We start from the raw sequence: 22,886 nt of genomic DNA on the forward strand, positions 1-22,886 counted from the left end.
TTAACCAAAGTCTGAGCACCAGCTTCATCCCAGCTGAATGGCGGACAGCCACTGTCATCCCTCTACACAAAGGTGGAGCGTCCACTGACCCAGGCAATTATAGGCTCATCAGTCTAACCAGCCTGAGCTGCAAGGCCATGGAACGCATTATCATGGACCTTATAAAAAGGACATTGGCAACCTCCAAAGTCTTTACCCCACACAGTTTGGTTTTGTCAAAGGGAGAATGTGCCTGTTAAACTTCGTCAACTTCTTCAAAACAGGCACCAAAGCCATGGACAAGGGGAAGACTAAGCACACCACCTACCTTGACCTAGCCAAAGTCTTTGACACTATTCCCCACTCGGAAATAATAGATAAACTCTCTCAGCTAGGCATCAACCTGTATAACTGGCTCACTGATCGAACCCACTCAGTCAAAGTAGGGGAAGCGTAACAAGCTGTTTACCCCAAGAATCGGTCTTGGGGCCTCTACTGTTTGGGATATACTTTTCTGAGGTGCAAGCCAAAACCAATGGTCTGTGGCTGACCAAGTTTGCAGATGACTGCAATCTGGGCACTGTCTTAAATTCCAACATCCTCCAAGAGGGCTTTACCCAAACTAATGACTGGTGCCAGAAGCATGGCCTCAAACTAAATGTCAAGAAATGCATCATTATCCCCTTATGGAAAATGGCATCCCCACTAATTATCATAATAATAACAACGTACTAAGCAGGCAATCAATTGTGAGGGACTTGGACACCCAGGTTGATAGCAACCCCACTTTTAACCACCATGTTGCCTCCGTTGTACGGAAGGCTTTCTACATGGTCCACTTCATAAATATGGGTATTTCATCCAGGAACAGGGAGGTCATAAAGTACAGTTGTGTACACTTACCATAAATGTAGATGTTCGAGTGTACTCACTGTTGCAGTCATTACATTTGGGTTATCTGCTTGCAGATAGCCCTCAGTCGGCCTGATTATCAAAGTCTTGGGTCCTGCGTCGGTTGCTGTCTCATCTTCCATGACATCAGGTAGTCAGGGGTATAAAGCATGCAGCTGATGACATTACATCAGTTTTTCTTCCCCAGATGTCAAGTGCCCCCATAAAGGGAAGCAATTATATACAAGGTTACACCTCCAACAAAATGCAAATACGCTAGAAAGCTTAACTATAGTAAACAAGAAGAGAGGTATAGTCAATAGAAGTCACGGGGCTGGAGGGAGGGTAACCAGGACTGCAACAACGAATACACTTGAACATCTACATTTATGTATTATGTTCTTCATGTTTCACTGTTGCAGTCACTACATTTGGGTAGTCCCAAAGCTAAGGAAGGGAGGAGGCAATTACAGAGCATTAGGACCAGCTATTAGGCCTTGCAAGACTGCAGAGGCAAAACCAGCTCTGGATTTAGAAAAAATTGGCAAGTGGTAATGCTTGGTGAAGGTATGTACAGAACTCCAGGTAGCAGCTTCTAGGATGTCCCTGGTAGGAACACCTCTGAGAAAGGCTGTAGAAGTAGATGCAGCCCGGGTGGAATGGGGTCTTATCCCCTGTGGGGTAGGTTTGCCATGATGCTTATAACAGAAATTAATGCAATGCCTACCCACTTAGAAATTGTTTACTTTGAAATGGCCTTCCCCTCTGCCCCTGCAGCAAAGGCAACTAGCAGCTGTTCAGATTTCCTGAGAGGCTTAGTCTATCCAAGTAAAATCTAAGTTGTCTGTGCACGTCCAAGGAGTGCTGTATTCATTTCCCTTTGTTCTGTGGATTAGAAAAGAAGGTTGGCAAATGAATGGACTGATTAAGGGCCACACTGGATACCACCTTAGGCAAAGGATTGGTCCTGAGGGCCACACTGGATACACCTTGGGCAAAGGATTGGTCCAGAGGGACACCCTGTCTGCATGAAAGATGATGAAAGGCTCCACTGCCATGAGGGCCTGTAATTCAGACATCCTTCTTGCTGAAGTGATGGCTAGAAGGAAGGCTGTTTTCCAAGAAAGGAATTTCAACTCTGCAGTTGCAGCTGGCTCAAAGGGAGGTAGAGTGAGCTTTTCCAATACAAACAGCTGGAGTAATGGCTCTCCTGGGTGGTCTTAAATTTTTAGCCCCTCTGAGGAATTGCTTCAGCAGTGGGTGAGAGAAGAGGGGTGGCTCCGTATTATAATGTGCTGAAATGGCCGAGGCATGAATTTTAATAGAAGAGAAGGAAAGGCCCTTGTGAAGCATCTCTGTTAAGTACTGAAGAATATGCGGTAAGCTGGGCATTGTTGTGCCTATCCCCTGAGTTTGGCTCCAGGAACAGAATCTTTTCCACTTTTTCCTTGCAGATAGCTGGGTCTTTGTGGCCAGTAGTTTGAAGTAGGCTGCCAAATAAACTTGTTTCTCTGGCATGAGGTAGGCCATCTGGGAAGTTGTATTCAAGCTTGCTCCCTAGAATACAATTTGTTGGCAGGGTACTATGTGTGATTTCTTTTTCGTTTATGGTGTACCCCAGCGAGGTTAGCAGTTTCTTTACAAATGCCAGATGATTTAATAGCATGTCCTGGCTTTCTGCCTGAATTAGACAATCGACCAGGTATGGGTATATTTGAATATTTCTTTAACTGCAGAATGCAATGACTGAAGCTAGGCACTTTGTGAATACCCTGGGCGCAGTAGATAAGCCAAAGGTCAGTGAAGAGAACTGATAGTGCATGTAGCCTGCTCTGAAGCGTAGGAATTTTCTGCAAGATTTCCTTATTGGGATGTGCAGGTAAGCTTCCTTTAAATCCAATGTTGCCAACCAAGCATTTTTGCCTAGCATGGAAAGCAGCTGATGAAGAGTTAGTATTTTGAATTTTGGGATTACCAAAAAGGTGTTCAGGATAGGACGTCAGGAATTGTCTTTTCTGGGTACCAGGAACAGTCTTGAGTAAAAACCTTGCCCCCATTCCTCTTCTCGGACAGGTTGAATACCCCTAATACTTAGAAGAGAGAGAACTTGCTTTTGAGCCTCTGCCCACTGATTTGGGGGTAGGTCTGGCCAACCATTTGGGGTTGTTAAAAAGTGGAAGTGGAATCTGTATCCTTGGGAAACTATATTTAAAACCCGTTTGTCTTGGGTAATGAGTTCCCAGTTTTTTGGATGCAGGGCGATCTTTCCCCCTAAAGGAACAGTCAGTGGAGCAGGGCTTGGAAGGTTTAAGGTTACGTCATTGTAACAGTTTACCATAGGGGGGTGTCTTACTACTTCCAGCTTTGGAAGTGGGAGCCCCCCCCACTGCTTAGGCCTGTGAGTACCTTGACATTGAAGCCTGGGTGGTCTGCTGGTTCTGGGTTTGGACTGAGAAGGCCTGGAAGAGACAGGAAAGGACCAATTCTTAGAAGGCCAGTGCCTACTAAATCTGGGAGACAGCACTTGCAGGAAATCTTTAACAGTTTGCACAGATTTAGCTTTTTCCTCCATCTTTTTAAGTACTTCTTCTGCTTTGTTGTCAAACAGGCGGTCTTGGTTTAAGGGAGCATCCAGCAATTTAGCTTTAACATGATCTGGCAAAGTTTGCTCCTTAAGTCAAGCATGCCTTCTAAGTACAGACCCAGTAATAGCAGCCCTGCAAGATGCCTCTAAGGAATCAAAACCACACTGCAAAGTATGTTTACCAACTTGTTCAGCAGAATGCATTAAATCCTGTAATTCTTTATTTTCAGCACAGTCAGGAATCAACATCATTTTCTGTTTAAGTAATCCAATAATATGCTGCTGATACTTTAACACATGAAAGTGGCAGTTTAAGGCCCTAATGAGCAAAGGAGTAGAAGTGTATACCTTCTTACACCATCTGTCCAGGGCCCTGCAATCTCTAACAGAGGGGGTAGGGCTTTTGGCAGTAGTAGCCTTAATGCCTTTGGGTCCCTGTGAAATGGTCTGTGGATCCACAGTAGGATTCTTAAAGAGCAACTTGTGAGAGTCAGGTACTCTGTAATACCTGTCAGGTTTCCTGGGAGCTGGAGGTAAATTGTCTGGGGCCAGGCTAGATTCCAAGAAGGCATCATCTACAATGTCCAGTACAGGAGGGATAGCTAAAGGCCTGTGTTGAAGTAATTCCCTAAGCCTCTTTTTGGAGTCAGAGTAATCCTGGCTTTCCCAGTGGAAATGCTCTCTAAGAGTATGCAAAGTTTCACCAAAAGAGAAATCTTCTGGAGGGGAAGCAGAGGGAATGGAGTCTTCTGCACCAGAATCCTCATAGGTAGATAAGGGCAAATCCTGGTCATTAGAAGAAACAGAAATTTCAGAATCCTGATCAGAAGAATCAAAAGGAAAATCAGTTCTAGGTCTCTTAGAGGGAGAAGGGTAATAAGGTCTTCAGCCATTCTTATCATTTTTTTTTTTGGCATAGGGACCTAACCATGCGGTCTGGGCTTCAGTTTTCTAGCCATGGATCGAGTTTTAGGTCTTGAAGAAGAAGATGACGTTGGTTTGATATGCAGGTCAGTAGGCCTGAATACAACCTCAAAAGCCGGTGCCTGCACAGCGGCTCCGGACCCATCCAAGGTAGAGACATCCGCAGGTTCCACAGTCGAAAAAGCATCTCGTGGCATACTTCAAATGGGTCTCAGTAGAGGCCTGTGAATCTGAAGTAGCGGGTATCAGGGACTGCGAAAGCGCCTCACTGAGTACCGGCGAACTGGCGACTAGCTTAACGGAAGTGTCATCTGCAGCTTTGGACCTATGCGGTCTGTCTCTGTCTTTATCTTTGCGTTTTTTTCAGAATGTCGGTAGTCGGATGGCTTACCGAAGCCATTTCTGGATAATTGAACCGAGTACCAAAATAGTTAGATGCGAAAATGAACCGATGACGGATAGTTCAAGGATTGAATAAGGCACAAAACCAACAGCAAGGGACGCCGTGGTCTGGGCCTAAGCAAGGAATGCAGTATGAATGAAAATCTTTATGAGGTATTTGCTTTCCGCAAGTAATAAAATTGTTAACTTTTACTGACATCAGTTTAGAGCAAGAAAAAGGATCCCTAACGTACCAGGGCGTACTTAGATTTTTTGAAGACTTCGGATCTGAAACTTGAAAATGAAAATTTCAGGAGTCGGCCGACCGGCACTTGCGAACTGCTTCTGCTTCGGGCACTGCACAGCAAGAAAGACTGATGTAATGGTGTCGGCTGCATGCTTTATACCCCTGACATCATGGAAGATGAGACAGCAACCGACGCAGGACCCAAGACTTTGATAATCAGGCCGACTGAGGGCTACCTACAAGCAGATAACCCAAATGTAATGATTGCAACAGTAAAACACGAAGAACATCATCCCTGTACTCTTCCCATTATCAAGTACAATGCCCTATTTGGCATTTACCTTGCCAAGCACATGCAGCAGTTGGAGAAACCACAAAGGTTCTTGACCAGGAAAATCCAGGGTCTGAAACACCTATGCTACACAGATAGGCTAAAACTCCTGTCTCTCTACTCAGTCTCATACACACTGCTCAGAGGTGACCTGTGTCTGGCATACAAGGTCATCTCAAACCCAACCTTGATGGAGTTACTGCATATCTGTAAAATAAACTCCACTCGAGCAACCCGCATGCAAGGCCTTAACCTGATCTGTGACATTAACAGAACCTGTTGGTGGGACAGATTTGTGTCCCAAAATTAAAGCAACAGACAAATATAAGCAAAGACAACAAAATATGGACAGACCCGCCATACTAGCTTAGTTATAAACAGATAAAGGGGCTACAACAAATGAGACAACAGCACCATAATGATGGAATTGAACAGTCAGAATGGACAGAAAAAGAGCAAGGAGCATATCTAGATAGACTAGGTGACTTTAGACACATGACAATGAAATCCAGGTATTTTGCAAACTTTATAAGAGCTTAGAAATACTTAGCAAAGAGAAGGCAACCAACAGTAGAGAGACAGTAGTAGTAAAATATAAGATTGCAATAAGAATATTAAATGAAAGTGCTCAAATATCCTGGATGTATTCTACATTTTCTATAAGGACGTGTACAGATGTGATCACATAGAGAACTACTTAGCCAAGTTAGAACACTTCTTAAGAAATACTGAATTACCATGGATACAGAGCAGATTAGTGTCTCAAAATGGTGAAGAGGAGGTGAAAATGCAATTCTGCAGGCCAATCACTAGGGAATGATGATTTTCCTATCGAAATCTGGAGGCCATAAAATGGCAGATGCCTCAAAGGGTAGTACACAAAGAGAGGAAGAACCACAAAGTGCACTACACCATCAAGGATAAGATAAAGACAACCTTAATTCACTTTAGTTGTACGAGCTTTAGCTTCAGCTTTCCCTGTTAATGAAAACTTGAAATGACACCTGCTGTCATACCAACTACATGAGCACTAACAATGTATGTTTCCCACAACCGCTTAGACCACTAGTTGCTTGTTTCACTCAGTTATATCAATATTCTCATCCCTTCCCCATAGACGAGGAGAACAGTTTCCCACATGCTCAGTCCCTCACTCTATGACTGCCCTTTCAACTAACAAACTGCATTTTCAAATCACAACATAGTAGAAAAACATTAATCAAATGCCAGAATTAACTATTCAAATAACAACACTAATTCCTCCTGAACTCCAGGTGCCCTGTGCTGTTTTTCAGTATTATTTTACCAGCATTACACTGCAAAACTGCAGCAATCCCAGATAAACTATGAATGATCTTATTAACTCAGTCAGAGCTGATCACACTGTGGGGTTAATCATGCCTGTAGTACTACCTGTACTAGCTGCCTTGTCCCATTAGGACCATGAGCACTTAAAAGGCAGATCACATACTGAGCTTTTGCTTCATTGTAACTTAATAGTAATACTGAATTTGCAGTAGTCTGTGTCATAATGAAGCACAGATAACTTCATCCGAACAAGAAATACAAGAAGCTTTTCTTGTTCAGCTGAAAAGATTTTCTTGCATTTAATTTTCTGTGACACAAATGTCAAGGTAATTGCAATTCAGCCTGATGGTTGCCAGGAATGTCACACTTAATTAGCTGTTTGCCCTTAGGCAATAATGAGTAAATTAACAGACTTTGTTGTTGTTGTTTGTCTTTTGGCTTCTTCCCGGTAAGGGGTCGCCACAGCGGAACTCCGGTCCGCTAATGATTGGCAGTAGATTTTTATGAAACACTGCGGTGCCAGCTCGATGCCCAACCTTCAACGAAGGCACGCCCATTTACGCACGCATGTCTTTCGAATGCTACCCAACCGCGGGAAGGACATGCAGACTCCACACAGAAGGCACTCCCAAGCCATGCCAAGAATCGAACAGGAGAACCTTTTGCTGTGAGGTAACAACGCTACTGCCGTACCACCGTGGCTGTAGTAAATTAACAGGCTTTACAAATGTAATAAATGGTAAGGTTAAACAAACACTTCACAAAAAATGGTGTTCTTCATACCAGCTTACAAGAATCAACATGGTAATTTAAAACTAATGTATATCAAACCAGATCAAGATGGAGCCACATTCAAATCCAGTTTCTATACATCATAGTTTTCAAGTTTCTGCACCAGTCTACTGAACTCCATTTTGTTGAAATTTTCTTAATTTTCTAAATGTATGTAAAACAATTTCTAACTGGTAAAACTTCAGGTAAATTAAAATTGTAATTTACAGTAGTAAACAAGTGTACTTACCTTGTAGTCAAGAAGTTCAGGTTTTGTTGAAAACTGTTTGCCGCAATGCTGACACTTTAACTTCACGGCAGTCCGAGCAAACGTAACCTGTTGGGACTGAGCAGCAAGTCTCTGCAAACCAGCTGCAGCTGATGTGCTCACAGTGGTTGACGTCACCCCTGTGGTAGTAGTCCCACCTCCTGCTACTGTCGATGTTGCTGTAGGGATGCTTACGATCACCTGACCCTGACACAAGGGCACCACTGTAGGACTTGCTCCTGAAGGCTTGTTAAACAAATTCTACAAAGAAAAAAAGGAGAGACATTTAGACATGGTGACTATACAGTGTGCATAATAAATTAGCCTACAGTCATACAGTAATGTGTGCAAGACTATGTTTAGTGTATTTTTCTTTGGTTTACTAACCCAAAAAAGTAACAAAAAGTTTAGTACAGTCTTGATTCTATTCATAATGAATGTTACCCGAAGAAACCAATAAAACGAATGGGAAATTACGTGTTACATTCACAAGAATCGTTCAGCTATACATACTTTTTCTATGTTAGGATAACTGGTACAGATAAGCCTTCATAGTTGTTACAACAACAGCTGGGAAATCACAATCACAGAAGCAAATTAAAATACATGACACATTTGCATGCAGTTGCTTTCTAACGAGGCACAAGAATGAGTTTAGCCCCCAATACCCTTCCCCAGTGCCAGGTTCTTCTTTTCAGAAAATGGTGAGCAGGATCACACTCTTCTCTTTGCAACTTTCTGCAAGATGCAGAAATTTCTGGGGCACATACACTATCACCTACTCCTTCACCAAAGGCAGGAAACCAGGTGCTACACATTAACATCAAACATGCAGAACAAGTGATTTATGATTATTGTACACCTCAGACAGACATTAGTATAATATTTGAATGATTCTACATGGTGACAACCTCACCAAAACAGTAAGAGGTAAGAATGCCAATATCATTACTACTGACAAAATAAAAAAAAAAAACAATGCTCCACCAGCACCACAACTATACCCTTTATCTTGCCCAGTGTTCCCATGTCATTCCTTATTAATTTCTGCTCCCACTAGAAAGTCAAAAGCATGATCTCTCTTCTCATCAGGCAGGTCTTAATTTCACTTACACAGTCTCGCAAGAGTAAACCAAGAAAATGGATTACAAGGCCAGGTGGGCACCTGCAGTGATATCAGGTAGCAGGAACTTGGATTTAATTCCCTACCACGGGGCTGTGTACAACTGATGTGGCAAGAAATACTATGCTCCTGAACTATGGAAAAATGCTTTATCTTATTATCACTTCATAAGGGTGGAATTTCCACTGAGCTTTCGAATTATAGGCACACAGGAACCCCCCCCCTTCCACTATCCAGAATTACAGACAGATGTATTTACTCCCAAATCCTAAAATACTTAACCTTGAATATCATTCCTTTACCAACACAACATGGCTTCCGTCCTAACTATAGATTAACTACTGCACAACTCTGCTTTACTAATACAGTTACCAGTAGTATGAAGTCCGTAAACTTGTCTCCTCATTCTTTCCTACTTATCAATAGCATTCAACACAGTGTCATACCTATCACTAATGACGCTCTCTGCATTTCCTCATCTCTCCTTTGGTTTCAGAGCTACCTATCAAACAGAGAACAAGAAGTGAAATAGAAAGATGACTGCTCATCATTTTTACCTGTCTTTAGGAGTACCTCAATGAGCAATTCATGGGCCACTGCAATTCAGTCTATTCACAAATGATCTTCACTCTGCCACAAAACATGCTACTATAGTTCAGTATGCAGATGACTAACTCTTATCTGCATAGCGAAAACCTCACAGAACTACAATTTCTCATTTGTTGAAACATGGTTAAATAAAGCTCAACTTCTCCTTAATCTCGATAAGATTAAACTAACCTTATTTACTCCTGAACATCTCTCTGTCCAAACACCCTTCGTTGCTATATACTCAGCTAATAATACCAAAATACAGCAAGTCTATCGCACTAAACTTCTAGGGGTCACAACAGATGAAGAAAAGAAATCTGACCATCACATAATCCAAACAATGGAAAAAGAAACATCAAAAACTTGGCTTACTGTATAGGGCCAAACCAAATCTTACTAACTGGGCAAGAAAAGACAAAGCCACAACCTTCCTATTGCCATCTCTCCTATATGACCCCCCCCCCCCCATGCTTATCGATCTTCAAATTAATACTCAAAATGGAACAATGCTATAAACAAAGATACATTTTTAGCTAACCATCATTAAAAAACTCCTCACTGTCTATCACTAACACATCTTTCTGGTTACAGTTCCCACAACATCTTGGATTGACAACTGCTAGTAACCTACAAAGTTGTACAACAAACAAATAAATGCCCTGCTCTATCATCTATTAACCAACCCTACTCCCAACATAGACAGCTCAGACTTGAGGACAAATATCTGCTTGTTATTTCTAAAGCCTATAACTCAGCAGGTAATTCACTTTTTGCAAATTATGTTTCAAAAGCATGAAACTCCATACCTTTCTCTATAAAGCAAATCAACAACCTAAATTCTTTTAAAATTCATCTAAAGCATTATCTGTTGAGTGCATGGTCATTGTTCTTCTCAAATACTGGTTAAACCAAATTAGCATAACCCATCCTAAAAATTAGAACTCACAAAACTACTTCCAACAAAATCAAAGGTAATACATCATTTAAATTCAACTTTCCGTTTCTTCATCCCACTCTGGTCTTCATCTCTCTACTTTTTCCACTAGACATCCTTATAAGTATATACTCTACCATCCTTCACTCTCTTCTTCCTCCTCTCACCTAATATACTTATGGACTAACTTGCATTTTTTTAATTTTTTCCCTTTCTCAGTATTTTTTTTCACTTATCTTTCCTGCTTGTTTCTCTCTTCTTGTCCTTCTTACCTCATCCCCTCTTTTCTGTCAGCCTGTCAATCTGCATCTCAGCTGTTTTACAAAAGGTTATATGCTGTAATAAATACTCTATTTTTTTCATTTTATATCCCTCATTATTTTTTTCCTTTTAACTTGCTATAAATATAGTTCCACCATTTCAGCTTATAAAACATCACACTATTACACAATATTGCATTGCTGTTTTAAAACTGTAGTACACTTTGTAACATTACCTTTCATGACTCTGCATTGCTTTATGAGTGTGACCATAAATCATAATTTGCATTAGAGCTTTTCTCCATAGCTCTCCGCTGAAAACAGGTCTTTTTAGGTCCAGTCAGATTAACCCAGTAAACAAATGCCAATAAAGAAATAATTTATAATGGGGCAAAGAATTTCACAAGATCACTCCTGGTACAGAAAAAAATCCAGCTGCCAGTTATGATGACAATACCTTTGTCTGCTCAGGGAATTTTCTTTAACACCGGACTGCACTTAACCATAAAATGTTACAAGTCCTACCCCCTGACCGTCTCCAGATAACATGGGCTTGCTTCTTGTCCTTTCCACCCAGATGATGCCCAGCCTCTAACATAAATATGCTTAACTTTCAAAAAGAATACTTGCAAGGCTACATTACAAGTTACAACATGCTCACATCCCCTACTTTTCATGTAAACACCATAAGACCACCAAGTGGTGCTTCAATATGAAGGACTATGCTTGTCATGGAAACATGTCATGTAACAAACCTACATATTTCTGGCAACTGAAGATTCCTAGTGAAAGGTATTCTTCTCTTCTCCAAGTCACAAATTGTCCATGACCCTGGTAATAACTGGCTTCAAACTTATACAAATTTCTCTGGTCCTTGTTTGGAGTACTGTGCCATGTGTAGAACCCCCCGCACACACACACACAAAGATCAATGACTAACTCCAGAATCCTATTCTGAAAGGCCTGCAATGCCCTTACAAAATCAAACTTTTACTGTTGTAACACCTATACCTTGGACTGCTAGAACAATAAGCTAATCATCAATTAAACAAGAGGTCTTGGGGAAAGGTTATGGAAAGTTCAAGGAATTTATAACCTAGCACATCTCATGCAAGAAATGAGACCACTACTGACCACATTGGCAGACTCATTATGATAAAGCCCTCTGCACAGTTAAAAAAATAGTTGTGTAAAATCTTGCCATAACCATAGATGTCCTTCTCTTCCATGTTGCAGTACTCTTGGTGTGGGATTTCCTGCTTTCAGGCGACTCGTACGTCGGCTCCTATACAAAAGCTTCAGCTTGGATGTTGCAGCTGCATGGGACGTCACACGTAGGGCCATAAATCAGGGACCTTGTGTGTGACGTCTGTACACACAATCCTCAGAACTTGAAGCTAAGCAGGCAAAGTAGATAGCCCAAAAGGATAGGCTGCCAAAGGTGACATGCATATGGCCCTGCGTCTCTTCTGTAATGGAGAGAGGCATCAGGGAGCAGTTAAACTAGTAGAGTCTGTGAGGGGAAATGGTGGGTGGGAAGGAATACTGCAACATGGAAGAGAAGGACATCTATGGTTACGTTAAGATTTTACACAACTATTCTATGACCTTCTATTCCTATGTTGCAGTATTTTTGGTGTGGGAGAGTACCACAGCTTAGTTTGATGAAAGGATGGCGGATGCAGAAGATGATTCCACAAAGACTTGTAATTTTGCTGTGGCAAATCCTGAGCGTGCTTTGGAGATTTGGTCCAATTTGTAATGTTTGGTGAAAGTGTGGACAGTGGACCATGTAGCTGCTTTCATAATGGAAGCTGTGTCCATGCCTTTTTGGAAGGCCTTGGAAGTGGCCACTGCTCTTGTGGAGTGTGCTTTAACCCCAACTGGAGGGTTTTTTCTGTGGTGTGAATAGCAGAAACTGATTGCCTTTCTAATCCAGGATGCAATAGTCTGTTTAGTGACTGCCTTGCCCAATGCCCTGGGGTGGAAAGATACAAAGAGTTTTTTGGATTTCCTAATGTCTTTGGTCTTGTCCAGGTAAAATCTCAGTTGCCTATGGACATCTAGGGAGTGGAGTATCTTCTCTCCTTGGTTAGTGGGAGAGGGGAAAAATTGGGTAGGTGAATGGATTGATTCAGAGATAAGTGATTGACTACCTTGGGCGAGAAGTAAGGGTTAGTTCCCACTGTGACCCTGCCACTATGAAAAATGGTGTAAGGTGAGCATGCTATTAAGGCTTGTAGCTCAGAAATCCTTCTGGTAGACGTAATAGCCAGTAACAGTACTGTTTTCCAAGTACAAAACTGTAGAAAGGCTGTATTAGCCGTTTTGAAGGGGAGCTGTGTGAGTTTTTCCAGGATGACGTTCAGGTCCCACGGAACAGGGATAGGCTTCTTAGGTGGTCTGATTTGTAAGACCCCTTTAAGGAAGAGTTTCACATGACAAGGGAGGATCTAAAGGTAAGCAGGCTGATAATGCGCAGAGGTGCACTTTCACTGATGAAAAGGAAAGCCCACCCTTTATAAGTTGACACATATATGAGAGGACTAGGGGGGTGTCAGCCTCATAAGGGACCCTTTCCTGTCCCAGACACCACTGAGTAAATTTTTCCCATTTATCAAGGTATGATTTTCTAGCAGTGGGTTTCCTGGCCTCCCTCAGGACTGATAGCGTGTCCTCTGAGTAGTGGTGTCTGAATGGGGTTAGTAATTTATCACCCACAGAGTCAGGGATAGCATTTTCAAGTGTGGGTGTAGGAGAGCTCCTTTGTCTTGTGTTAGAAGGTCCACCTTGTGGGGTAACTTGCAGTGACTGCCCTTGGCTAAATTGTGTAGAAGGGGGAACCAGTGCTGCCTTGGCCAGTAGGGAGTCACTCGCAAGATTTTTGGTTTGTCCTTCCTGATTTTCAGAAGGACATTCTGAATCACAGGGAAGGCGTACAGGAAAGTACAGTTGTGTACACTTACCATAAATGTAGAAGTCAGAGTATATTCACTGTTGCAGTCATTACATTGGGGTTATCTGCTTGCAGTAGCCCTCAGTCGGCCTGATTAAAAAAGTCTTGGGTCCTGCATCGATTGCTGTCCCTTCGTCCATGAAGTCAGGTTATCAGGGGTATAAAACATGCAGCCGACGCCATTACATCAGTTTTTCTTGCCCCAGAAGTCAGGTGCCCCTTTAATGGGAAGCAATTAAATCTATAATACAAGGCTATACCTCCAACAAAAAAGCAAATACACCAAAAAGCTTTTTGAGCATAGTAAGTGAGAGTAGAGGTATAGCCAAAAGAAGAAATGAGGCTGGAGGGAGGGTAACCAGGACTGCAAGAGTGAATACACTCGAACATCTACATTTATGGTAAGTGTACACAACTGTACTGTTCTTCATGTTTCACTGTTGCAGTCACTACATTTGGGTAGATTCCCAAAGCTAAGGTGGGGAGGAAGAATTTAAATAGAATTAGGACCAGTTATAAGGCCCTGCAAGACTGCAGTGGCAAAACCAGCTCTGGATTTAGAGAAAATTGGCAAATGATAATGCTTGGTGAAAGTATGTACAGAACTCCAAGTAGCAGCTTCTAGGATGTCCCTTGTAGGGACGCCCCTGAGAAAGGCTGTAGAGGTAGATGCAGCCCTGGTTGAATGGGGTCTGATGCCCTGTGAGATAGGTTTTCCATGGTGCTTACAGCAGAAATGAATGCAGTGACATATCCATTTTGAAATGGTTTGCTTTGAAATAGCTTTCCCCTTTGTCCCTGCAGCAAATGCCAACAGCAGTTGTTCAGATTTCCTTTGAGGTTTAGTCCTGTCCAAGTAGAATCTCAGTTGCCTGTACACATCTAGGGAGTGCAGTATCATTTCCCTTTTGTTCTGTGGGTTAGGAAAAAAGGTAGGCAAATGAATGGATTGATTAAGAGCCACACTGGATACCACCTTGGGCATGAAGGAGGGATTGGTTCTGAGGGACTCCCTGTCCACATGAAAGATGATGAAAGGCTCAACTGCCATATGGGCCTGTAACTTGGATACCCTTCTTGCAGAAGTGATTGCTAAAAGGAAAGCTGTTTTCCAGGAAAGGAATTCTTAAATCTGCAGTAGCAGCTGGCTCGAAAGGAGGAAGAGTGAGTTTCTCCAAGACAAAGTTAATGTTCCAGGCTGGAGTTGCAGCACTCCTTGGTGGGTTTAAATATTTGGCCCCTCTGAGGAACTGCTTGAGCAGTGGGTGAGAGAAGAGGGGAGGCTCAGTGCTATAATGAGCTGAAATGGCTGAGCTATGAATTTGATGGAGGAAAAGGACAAGCCCTTATGAAGCATCTCAGTCAGATATTGTAGAATCTGAGGTAAATTGGGCACTGCTGCACTCATCCCTTGAGATTGGTTCCAAGTACAAAATCTTTTCCATTTTGCAGCATAAGATTTTCTAGTACTAGGCCTCCTTGCCTCTAAAATGATATCCATCACTGATTTACTGAGGGTGGTAAAGGAGAGATTAGGTAATTAGCCAGGCTGCTAGGTTTAGGGTTTGAAGCTGAGGGTGCAGAATCTGGTTCACCTGCTGAGACAACAGGGAAGAACAAATACCACGAATACACGATGCTCCTCCAAAAGTTTAATGAACAACAAGGCAGGATACTCCAGACACTGACCTAGGTTTCGTCCTATGGACTTCTTCAGAGTGTATGGAACCTGCTCAATATATATTACAACAATTACCCAATTAAAAACTAATTAACAAATAAGAAACACACTGTTATATACATAGTTAAAAAACACAATTAAAATCACTGATGATTAACAGGAAGAAACTTGGTTAATAATTATTGTACACACTGTAACTACTCTATATACACATATGTGCACAAATACAATAAGTATGAATTGTACCTACAATAATGCTACATATAAAATTAATTAATAACAAACTATATTCCATATACACTTGTAAATTTGAAATATAATACATATAATGTATGTGTCATAACTATGCCTTAGGTGTAAAACAATAAATATTGTAGTAAAAATTGTAGTAAAAATTATAGTATGAATTTATCCCATTATATTTTGTAGCCTTAAATAAGGTTTTATAGAAGTAAATTCATTTAAGCCCGGATAAAAATGGGCATTCAAAATCATCTGCCATTTTAACTCACATACATCAAGGTGAAATTCTGTGAGTCTACCTTGTGGGTCCTGAACTAGTTGTTCTATTATACAAAAGAAAAATTTATGCTCGTTATATTTCAAAATATGTCTTGCTAAAGCATTAGTGGGCTTTTTATGTTGAATGTCTAATAAATGATCTTTAATTCTATCCCTAAATTTTCTACATGTCTTGCCCACATAAAATGCCATACATTGTTGGCATTTGGCAAGATACACAACATTGGTAGAATAACAATTAAATTTACCCCTAATCTTGATGTATGTGTTATTGACTATAATTTTACTACCTGTTGGCAATATAAAGGCACAAGTGGAACACATACCACATTTACTAGTACCTTTCTTAATATTTGTACTTGTATAGGTGTTAACAGATGAATTTCCTCGCTCAAAGATCTGTTTTAGAGCTCTATCCTTACGAAATACAAACTTTGGCTTATGGTTGGCAAAACCTTGAAAATCCTTAAGCCTCATAAATGATCTCCAGTTTTTATCTATAATTTGAACAATATTATCCGTGTCTGCATTAAATGTAAGTACAAACAGAATATTTTCATCACGTATATTATACTTATTCTTATCATAGGAATTTTCAATAAAAATCGGCTGTGTACTTCTAAGTATAGGCTAAATACATCCTCCATCCCTCTTGGATTGTATTTCCTTCCTTACATCTTCACAAAGGGATATGGGATATCCCCTATTTTTGAATAAACTAATCATAAACTCCACTTCTTTTTGAAAGTCTTCCTCCTCACTGACCATACGTGCTGCCCTAATTAATTGTCCCTTTATAATAGATTTTTTCTGATATTGCGGGTGCCAGCTGTTGTAATGCAAATAAGAATTTGAAAATGTAGGTTTTCTAAAAATTTTTGATGAAATATACTTGTTATCTTTATTATAGCTTAAAATAACATCCAAATAACTAATATTTTCATTATTAATTTCATAAGTAAATTTTAGAAACCATACTGTATTGTTGATATATGCAATAAATGACTCTAAAATCTTACTATCACCCTGCCAAATAATAAAAATGTCATCCAAAAAGCGAGTATATAATTTGATATATAACATATATTCACTATTAAAAACAAAATTCTTCTCCCAATATGCCATGATGTAATTGGCATATATGGGGCACAAGCTGCCCCCATCGCAACACCTGTTTTTTGACGAAATTTATGTCCTTCAAAAAAATATAAAATTGTTATGCAACACTAATTCCATAAGTCTCACAAACACATTTATTTGGTCCTGGTCATAGACACCAGTAACTAATAGTTGGTCTTCCAACCATTCAAGACCAACTTCATGTGGTATAACACTAAATAGATTAACTACATCAATAGTCAAAAAACAGATGTCCTGCTGTATATCAAAATTTTTTATCCTATCCAAAAAATGCCACGAGTCCTTAGTAATATATGGAAAACTGTTCAATCCTATTTTCAACTTTGAGTCCAGATACTGACTAATAAAGGACGCCTTGCTTCTTTTCCCATCAACTATTGGTCTAAATCTAACATTATTTAGACCTTTGTGGATCTTTGGAATACCAAAAATTCCACTCAACACTGGGTATTTATTAATCATGAAATAGAACTCATCCTCATTAATTTGCCCCTGAAATAACATATCTTCCAGGACCAGGTCTATTTTCTGGTATGCTATATGAATCTCATTAATACTCACTTCTACATAATTATCATCTGAAAGCATTGTCAACATTTCGTTATCATAATCCAATTTATCCATTATAACAGCCCCATTGCCCTTATCGGGCTTCATCACTCGAATATTTTTATTAAGGCATATAAAATTAATACTATCAGTGTTATCTTGACTTAAATTATCTTGATTTATTAAATTATTGTCAATTGTAATGTTCTCTTATATCCTGTTCACATATATTTTCAAATAAATGAACCATATTATTATATGGTGGATTGAAGTAACTAGGCTTGTGCAGATTAGAGGCTCTTAAAACATGCTCATCACTATTTTTAAATCCAAAATATGCTAACAGATTCAATTTACGTGTAAATAATTTCAAATCCCTGAGCGTTTCAGCTATATTTCCTTTTCTGCAAGGTACAAAATTAAAACCTTTTGATAAAATATCTGCATGTCGCGTTTCAAAATCAATACATGAATAATTAAACACTTTAAAATCTTTTGTAGTGTTATGTATAATTATGGGATTGGATAAGGAATTTGTAAATTCATCCACAGCTTCACCACTATTTAAACAAACCGTCTCATCTTGTTCATATATTTGTGTTAAATTATTTACTTCAGCTAAACGTAATGGGTTGTCCACACATTGGTAGACATCCGTTCTAGTATTGACATCCAAATTTTGTCTTATACTACTATAAACATCCACAAAATGATGTACTTCACCAATATTACTACTTGTCTTAGGTAAATTTGGAGTGGTCTCATTAGACTCTTCCATAACTGTGTGTGTGCTCATCTGTAACAACACATTATCATAGCTATCTAAATCTATTTCATCAACAAGGTAATTGTCCCTTAAATCACATGACTCTCGCTGTTCAAAAAAGTTTACGTTATTCATACAGGAAAAAGAACTGTTATTATTATCCAACACACCAAGTTCTTTTGGCATATATTTACAAAAATCATTGACAGTCACTTTTAAGTTATTAAAGTCATTAGAGTCCTGGTCATCCATAAATATACGTGATTTATTACCATCGGTAGCATTGTATTCATTCAGTAAGTCATCCGACAGTTCCAATAAACAAGTTCATGTCAGTTAAATCAGTTGCTTCTTTCTCCGTCAGTGTCCTAGCAATGCCAAGTTCAATGTCTAAAAGTTTTGGGTTTAATCTGGTGGGTGTTATCGCACAACTTATCACTTCGTGTCCCAAATTTTTATTCATTACGCTGTTGTTACAAACAAAACAATTTACATCACAGGACGATAAATCATGTAACCAAAACAACTTTTTAGTTACCTTCTTGCTGTTTTCTGCCAGTTGCCATCTTGCTCTCTCCACCGATAATCCGTCTTGGGTTTTGCTCCCATATGGTGAAAACCGTTGCTTCCTTGACCCGGCCCCTGCTGTCTGATTCTTTCTGACCTCCTCGGGGCTTCTCCTAAAGGGTCTGCTCCACAAACGGCGGCACTATAAGAACCTGCTATTACTTCCATCACCGCCTCCTCTTCCAATTCATGGCTCGGATTGGCTGATTCAGCTGTTTGCGAAATACGAATGTTAGCTTTCACATCCAAAGGATAGATTTTACCATTGCGATATACTGTAATGTCTCGTTGCAGTTTGTCAAACTTCTTGTTATATAGAATATCACAACTCCTATCAATATCCTTGACTACATTGATGTAATTAGTAAAATATTGGTCAAAAAGTAAATCTTGGGTTATCTTGTTATGAATCTCATCCACTCTGTTTAACAAACTGTCTATCTGAAGATTGTTATACTTTATCATAGTTTCCATTATTTGCAACCCTGTCTTATCAAATATAGCATGTAATTCTTTTACCATATCGGCGTTTTTTTCACAACCATTCGGGTAACGCCATACTCGAAGACCTTTTGGCACAATTCGCATCTGGATATTCCATTCAAGGTACCCGTTCTCCATTTGAATTCTTTTTAATTTAAATAATTTAAGTTCAAAGTCCTTCATTAGCTCCGTTAACGGTTTATCATGCCTTTCTAACCCGACCTGTGGTTGATTTTTGTCATGACTAAAGTTAAAACAATTAGTCGTCCAACGGCTACGATGAATAGCCGCTATGGAAATAGCCGATGTAGATGGCCCTGATAAAGATTTGGATCCAGGGCAATTTTGGTTACCCTCCGATTCACCAACAGTGTCTGAATTAGATGAAACACGTGTGGGTTGTGTAAGAGGTAGACCCAAATTACAATTGGAACACGCACCAGTATTGGAATTTAATTTACCTAAAAGTCCTTGGATTTGCACAGTGTGCTCACGTAGCTGTTGATGCACTTGTTGCAGTAAAACTTTGATGTTAGTAGGAGAGCCTTCGTCGTCCATGGTGCAAAACAGAAGACAAACCAGGAACCAAGCCAATAGTAACAAATACCACGAATACACGATGCTCCTCCAAAAGTTTAATGAACAACAAGGCAGGATACTCCAGACACTGACCTAGGTTTCGTCCTATGGACTTCTTCAGAGTGTATGGAACCTGCTCAATATATATTACAATTACCCAATTAAAAACTAATTAACGAATAAGAAACAGACTGTTATATACATAGTTAAAAAACACTTCATACTTATTGTATTTGTGCACATATGTGTATATAGAGTAGTTACAGTGTGTACAATAATTATTAACCAAGTTTCTTCCTGTTAATCATCAGTGATTTTAATTGTGTTTTTTAACTATGTATATAACAGTGTGTTTCTTATTCGTTAATTAGTTTTTAATTGGGTAATTGTTGTAATATATATTGAGCAGGTTCCATACACTCTGAAGAAGTCCATAGGACGAAACCTAGGTCAGTGTCTGGAGTATCCTGCCTTGTTGTTCATTAAACTTTTGGAGGAGCATCGTGTATTTGTGGTATTTGTTACTGTTGGCTTGGTTCCTGGTTTGTCTTCTGTTTTGCACCATGGACGACGAAGGCTCTCCTACTAACATCAAAGTTTTACTGCAACAAGTGCATCAACAGCTACGTGAGCACACTGTGCAAATCCAAGGACTTTTAGGTAAATTAAATTCCAATACTGGAGCGAATTTCAATACTGGTGCGTGTTCCAATTGTAATTTGGGTCTACCTCTTACACAACCCACACCGGTTTCATCTAATTCGGACACTGTTGGCGAATCGGAGGGTAACCAAAATTGCCCTGGATCCAAATCTTTATCAGGGCCATCTACATCGGCTATTTCCATAGCGGCTATTCATCGTAGCCGTTGGATGACTAATTGTTTTAACTTTAGTCATGACAAAAATCAGCCACAGGTCGGGTTAGAAAGGCATGATAAACCATTAACGGAGCTAATGAAGGACTTTGAACTTAAATTATTTAAATTAAAAAGAATTCAAATGGAGAACGGGTACCTTGAACGGAATATCCAGATGCGAATTGTGCCAAAAGGTCTTCGAGTATGGTGTTACCCGAATGGTTGTGAAAAAAACGCCGAAATGGTAAAAGAATTACATGCTATATTTGATAAGACAGGGTTGCAAATAATGGAAACTATGATAAAGTATAACAATCTTCAGATAGACAGTTTGTTAAACACAGTGGATGAGATTCATAACAAGATAACCCAAGATTTACTTTTTGACCAATATTTTACTAATTACATCAATGTAGTCAAGGATATTGATAGGAGTTGTGATATTCTATATAACAAGAAGTTTGACAAACTGCAACGAGACATTACAGTATATCGCAATGGTAAAATCTATCCTTTGGATGTGAAAGCTAACATTCGTATTTCGCAAACAGCTGAATCAGCCAATCTGAGTCATGAATTGGAAGAGAAGGCGGTGACGGAAGTAATAGCAGGTTCTTATAGTGCCGCCGTTTGTGGAGCAGACCCTTTAGGAGAAGCCCCGAGGAGGTCAGAAAGAATCAGACAGCAGGGGCCGGGTCAAGGAAGCAACGGTTTTCACCATATGGGAGCAAAACCCAAGACGGATTATCGGTGGAGAGAGCAAGATGGCAACTGGCAGAAAACAGCAAGAAGGTAACTAAAAAGTTGTTTTGGTTACATGATTTATCGTCCTGTGACGTAAATTGTTTTGTTTGTAACAGCGTAATGAATAAAAATTTGGGACACAAAGTGATAAGTTGTGCGATAACACCCACCAGATTAAACCCAAAACTTTTAGACATTGAACTTGGCATTGCTAGGACACTGATGGAGAAAGAAGCAACTGATTTAACTGACATGAACTTGTTTATTGGAACTGTGTCGGATGACTTACTGAATGAATACAATGCTACCGATGGTAATAAATCACGTATATTTATGGATGACCAGGACTCTAATGACTTTAATAACTTAAAAGTGACTGTCAATGATTTTTGTAAATATATGCCAAAAGAACTTGGTGTGTTGGATAATAATAACAGTTCTTTTTCCTGTATGAATAACGTAAACTTTTTTGAACAGCGAGAGTCATGTGATTTAAGGGACAATTACCTTGTTGATGAAATAGATTTAGATAGCTATGATAATGTGTTGTTACAGATGAGCACACACACAGTTATGGAAGAGTCTAATGAGACCACTCCAAATTTACCTAAGACAAGTAGTAATATTGGTGAAGTACATCATTTTGTGGATGTTTATAGTAGTATAAGACAAAATTTGGATGTCAATACTAGAACGGATGTCTACCAATGTGTGGACAACCCATTACGTTTAGCTGAAGTAAATAATTTAACACAAATATATGAACAAGATGAGACGGTTTGTTTAAATAGTGGTGAAGCTGTGGATGAATTTACAAATTCCTTATCCAATCCCATAATTATACATAACACTACAAAAGATTTTAAAGTGTTTAATTATTCATGTATTGATTTTGAAACGCGACATGCAGATATTTTATCAAAAGGTTTTAATTTTGTACCTTGCAGAAAAGGAAATATAGCTGAAACGCTCAGGGATTTGAAATTATTTACACGTAAATTGAATCTGTTAGCATATTTTGGATTTAAAAATAGTGATGAGCATGTTTTAAGAGCCCCTAATCTGCACAAGCCTAGTTACTTCAATCCACCATATAATAATATGGTTCATTTATTTGAAAATATATGTGAACAGGATATAAGAGAACATTACAATGACAATAATTTAATAAATCAAGATAATTTAAGTCAAGATAACACTGATAGTATTAATTTTATATGCCTTAATAAAAATATTCGAGTGATGAAGCCCGATAAGGGCAATGGGGCTGTTATAATGGATAAATTGGATTATGATAACGAAATGTTGACAATGCTTTCAGATGATAATTATGTAGAAGTGAGTATTAATGAGATTCATATAGCATACCAGAAAATAGACCTGGTCCTGGAAGATATGTTATTTCAGGGGCAAATTAATGAGGATGAGTTCTATTTCATGATTAATAA

The 22,886-nt window shown here is 39.5% G+C and overlaps 1 protein-coding gene across 9 annotated transcripts in view; it reads right to left on the reverse strand.

Moving 5' to 3' along the window:
* Positions 1 to 22,886, reverse strand: part of ZMYM4 (zinc finger MYM-type containing 4) — a 3,261,850-nt gene that overhangs the window by 1,582,260 nt on the left and 1,656,704 nt on the right. For all 9 annotated transcript variants that reach the window (XM_044059341.1, XM_044059348.1, XM_044059366.1 and 6 more), the window contains one exon: positions 7,667 to 7,945. In XM_044059341.1, the coding sequence (XP_043915276.1) occupies positions 7,667 to 7,945 (279 nt within the window). The remainder of the gene's footprint in view (positions 1 to 7,666; positions 7,946 to 22,886) is intronic.

This window comes from Protopterus annectens, chromosome 1.part2 (genome assembly GCF_019279795.1).
Source record: "Protopterus annectens isolate FY-2018-M chromosome 1.part2, PAN1.0, whole genome shotgun sequence".
NCBI classification, from domain to species: domain Eukaryota; kingdom Metazoa; phylum Chordata; order Ceratodontiformes; family Protopteridae; genus Protopterus; species Protopterus annectens.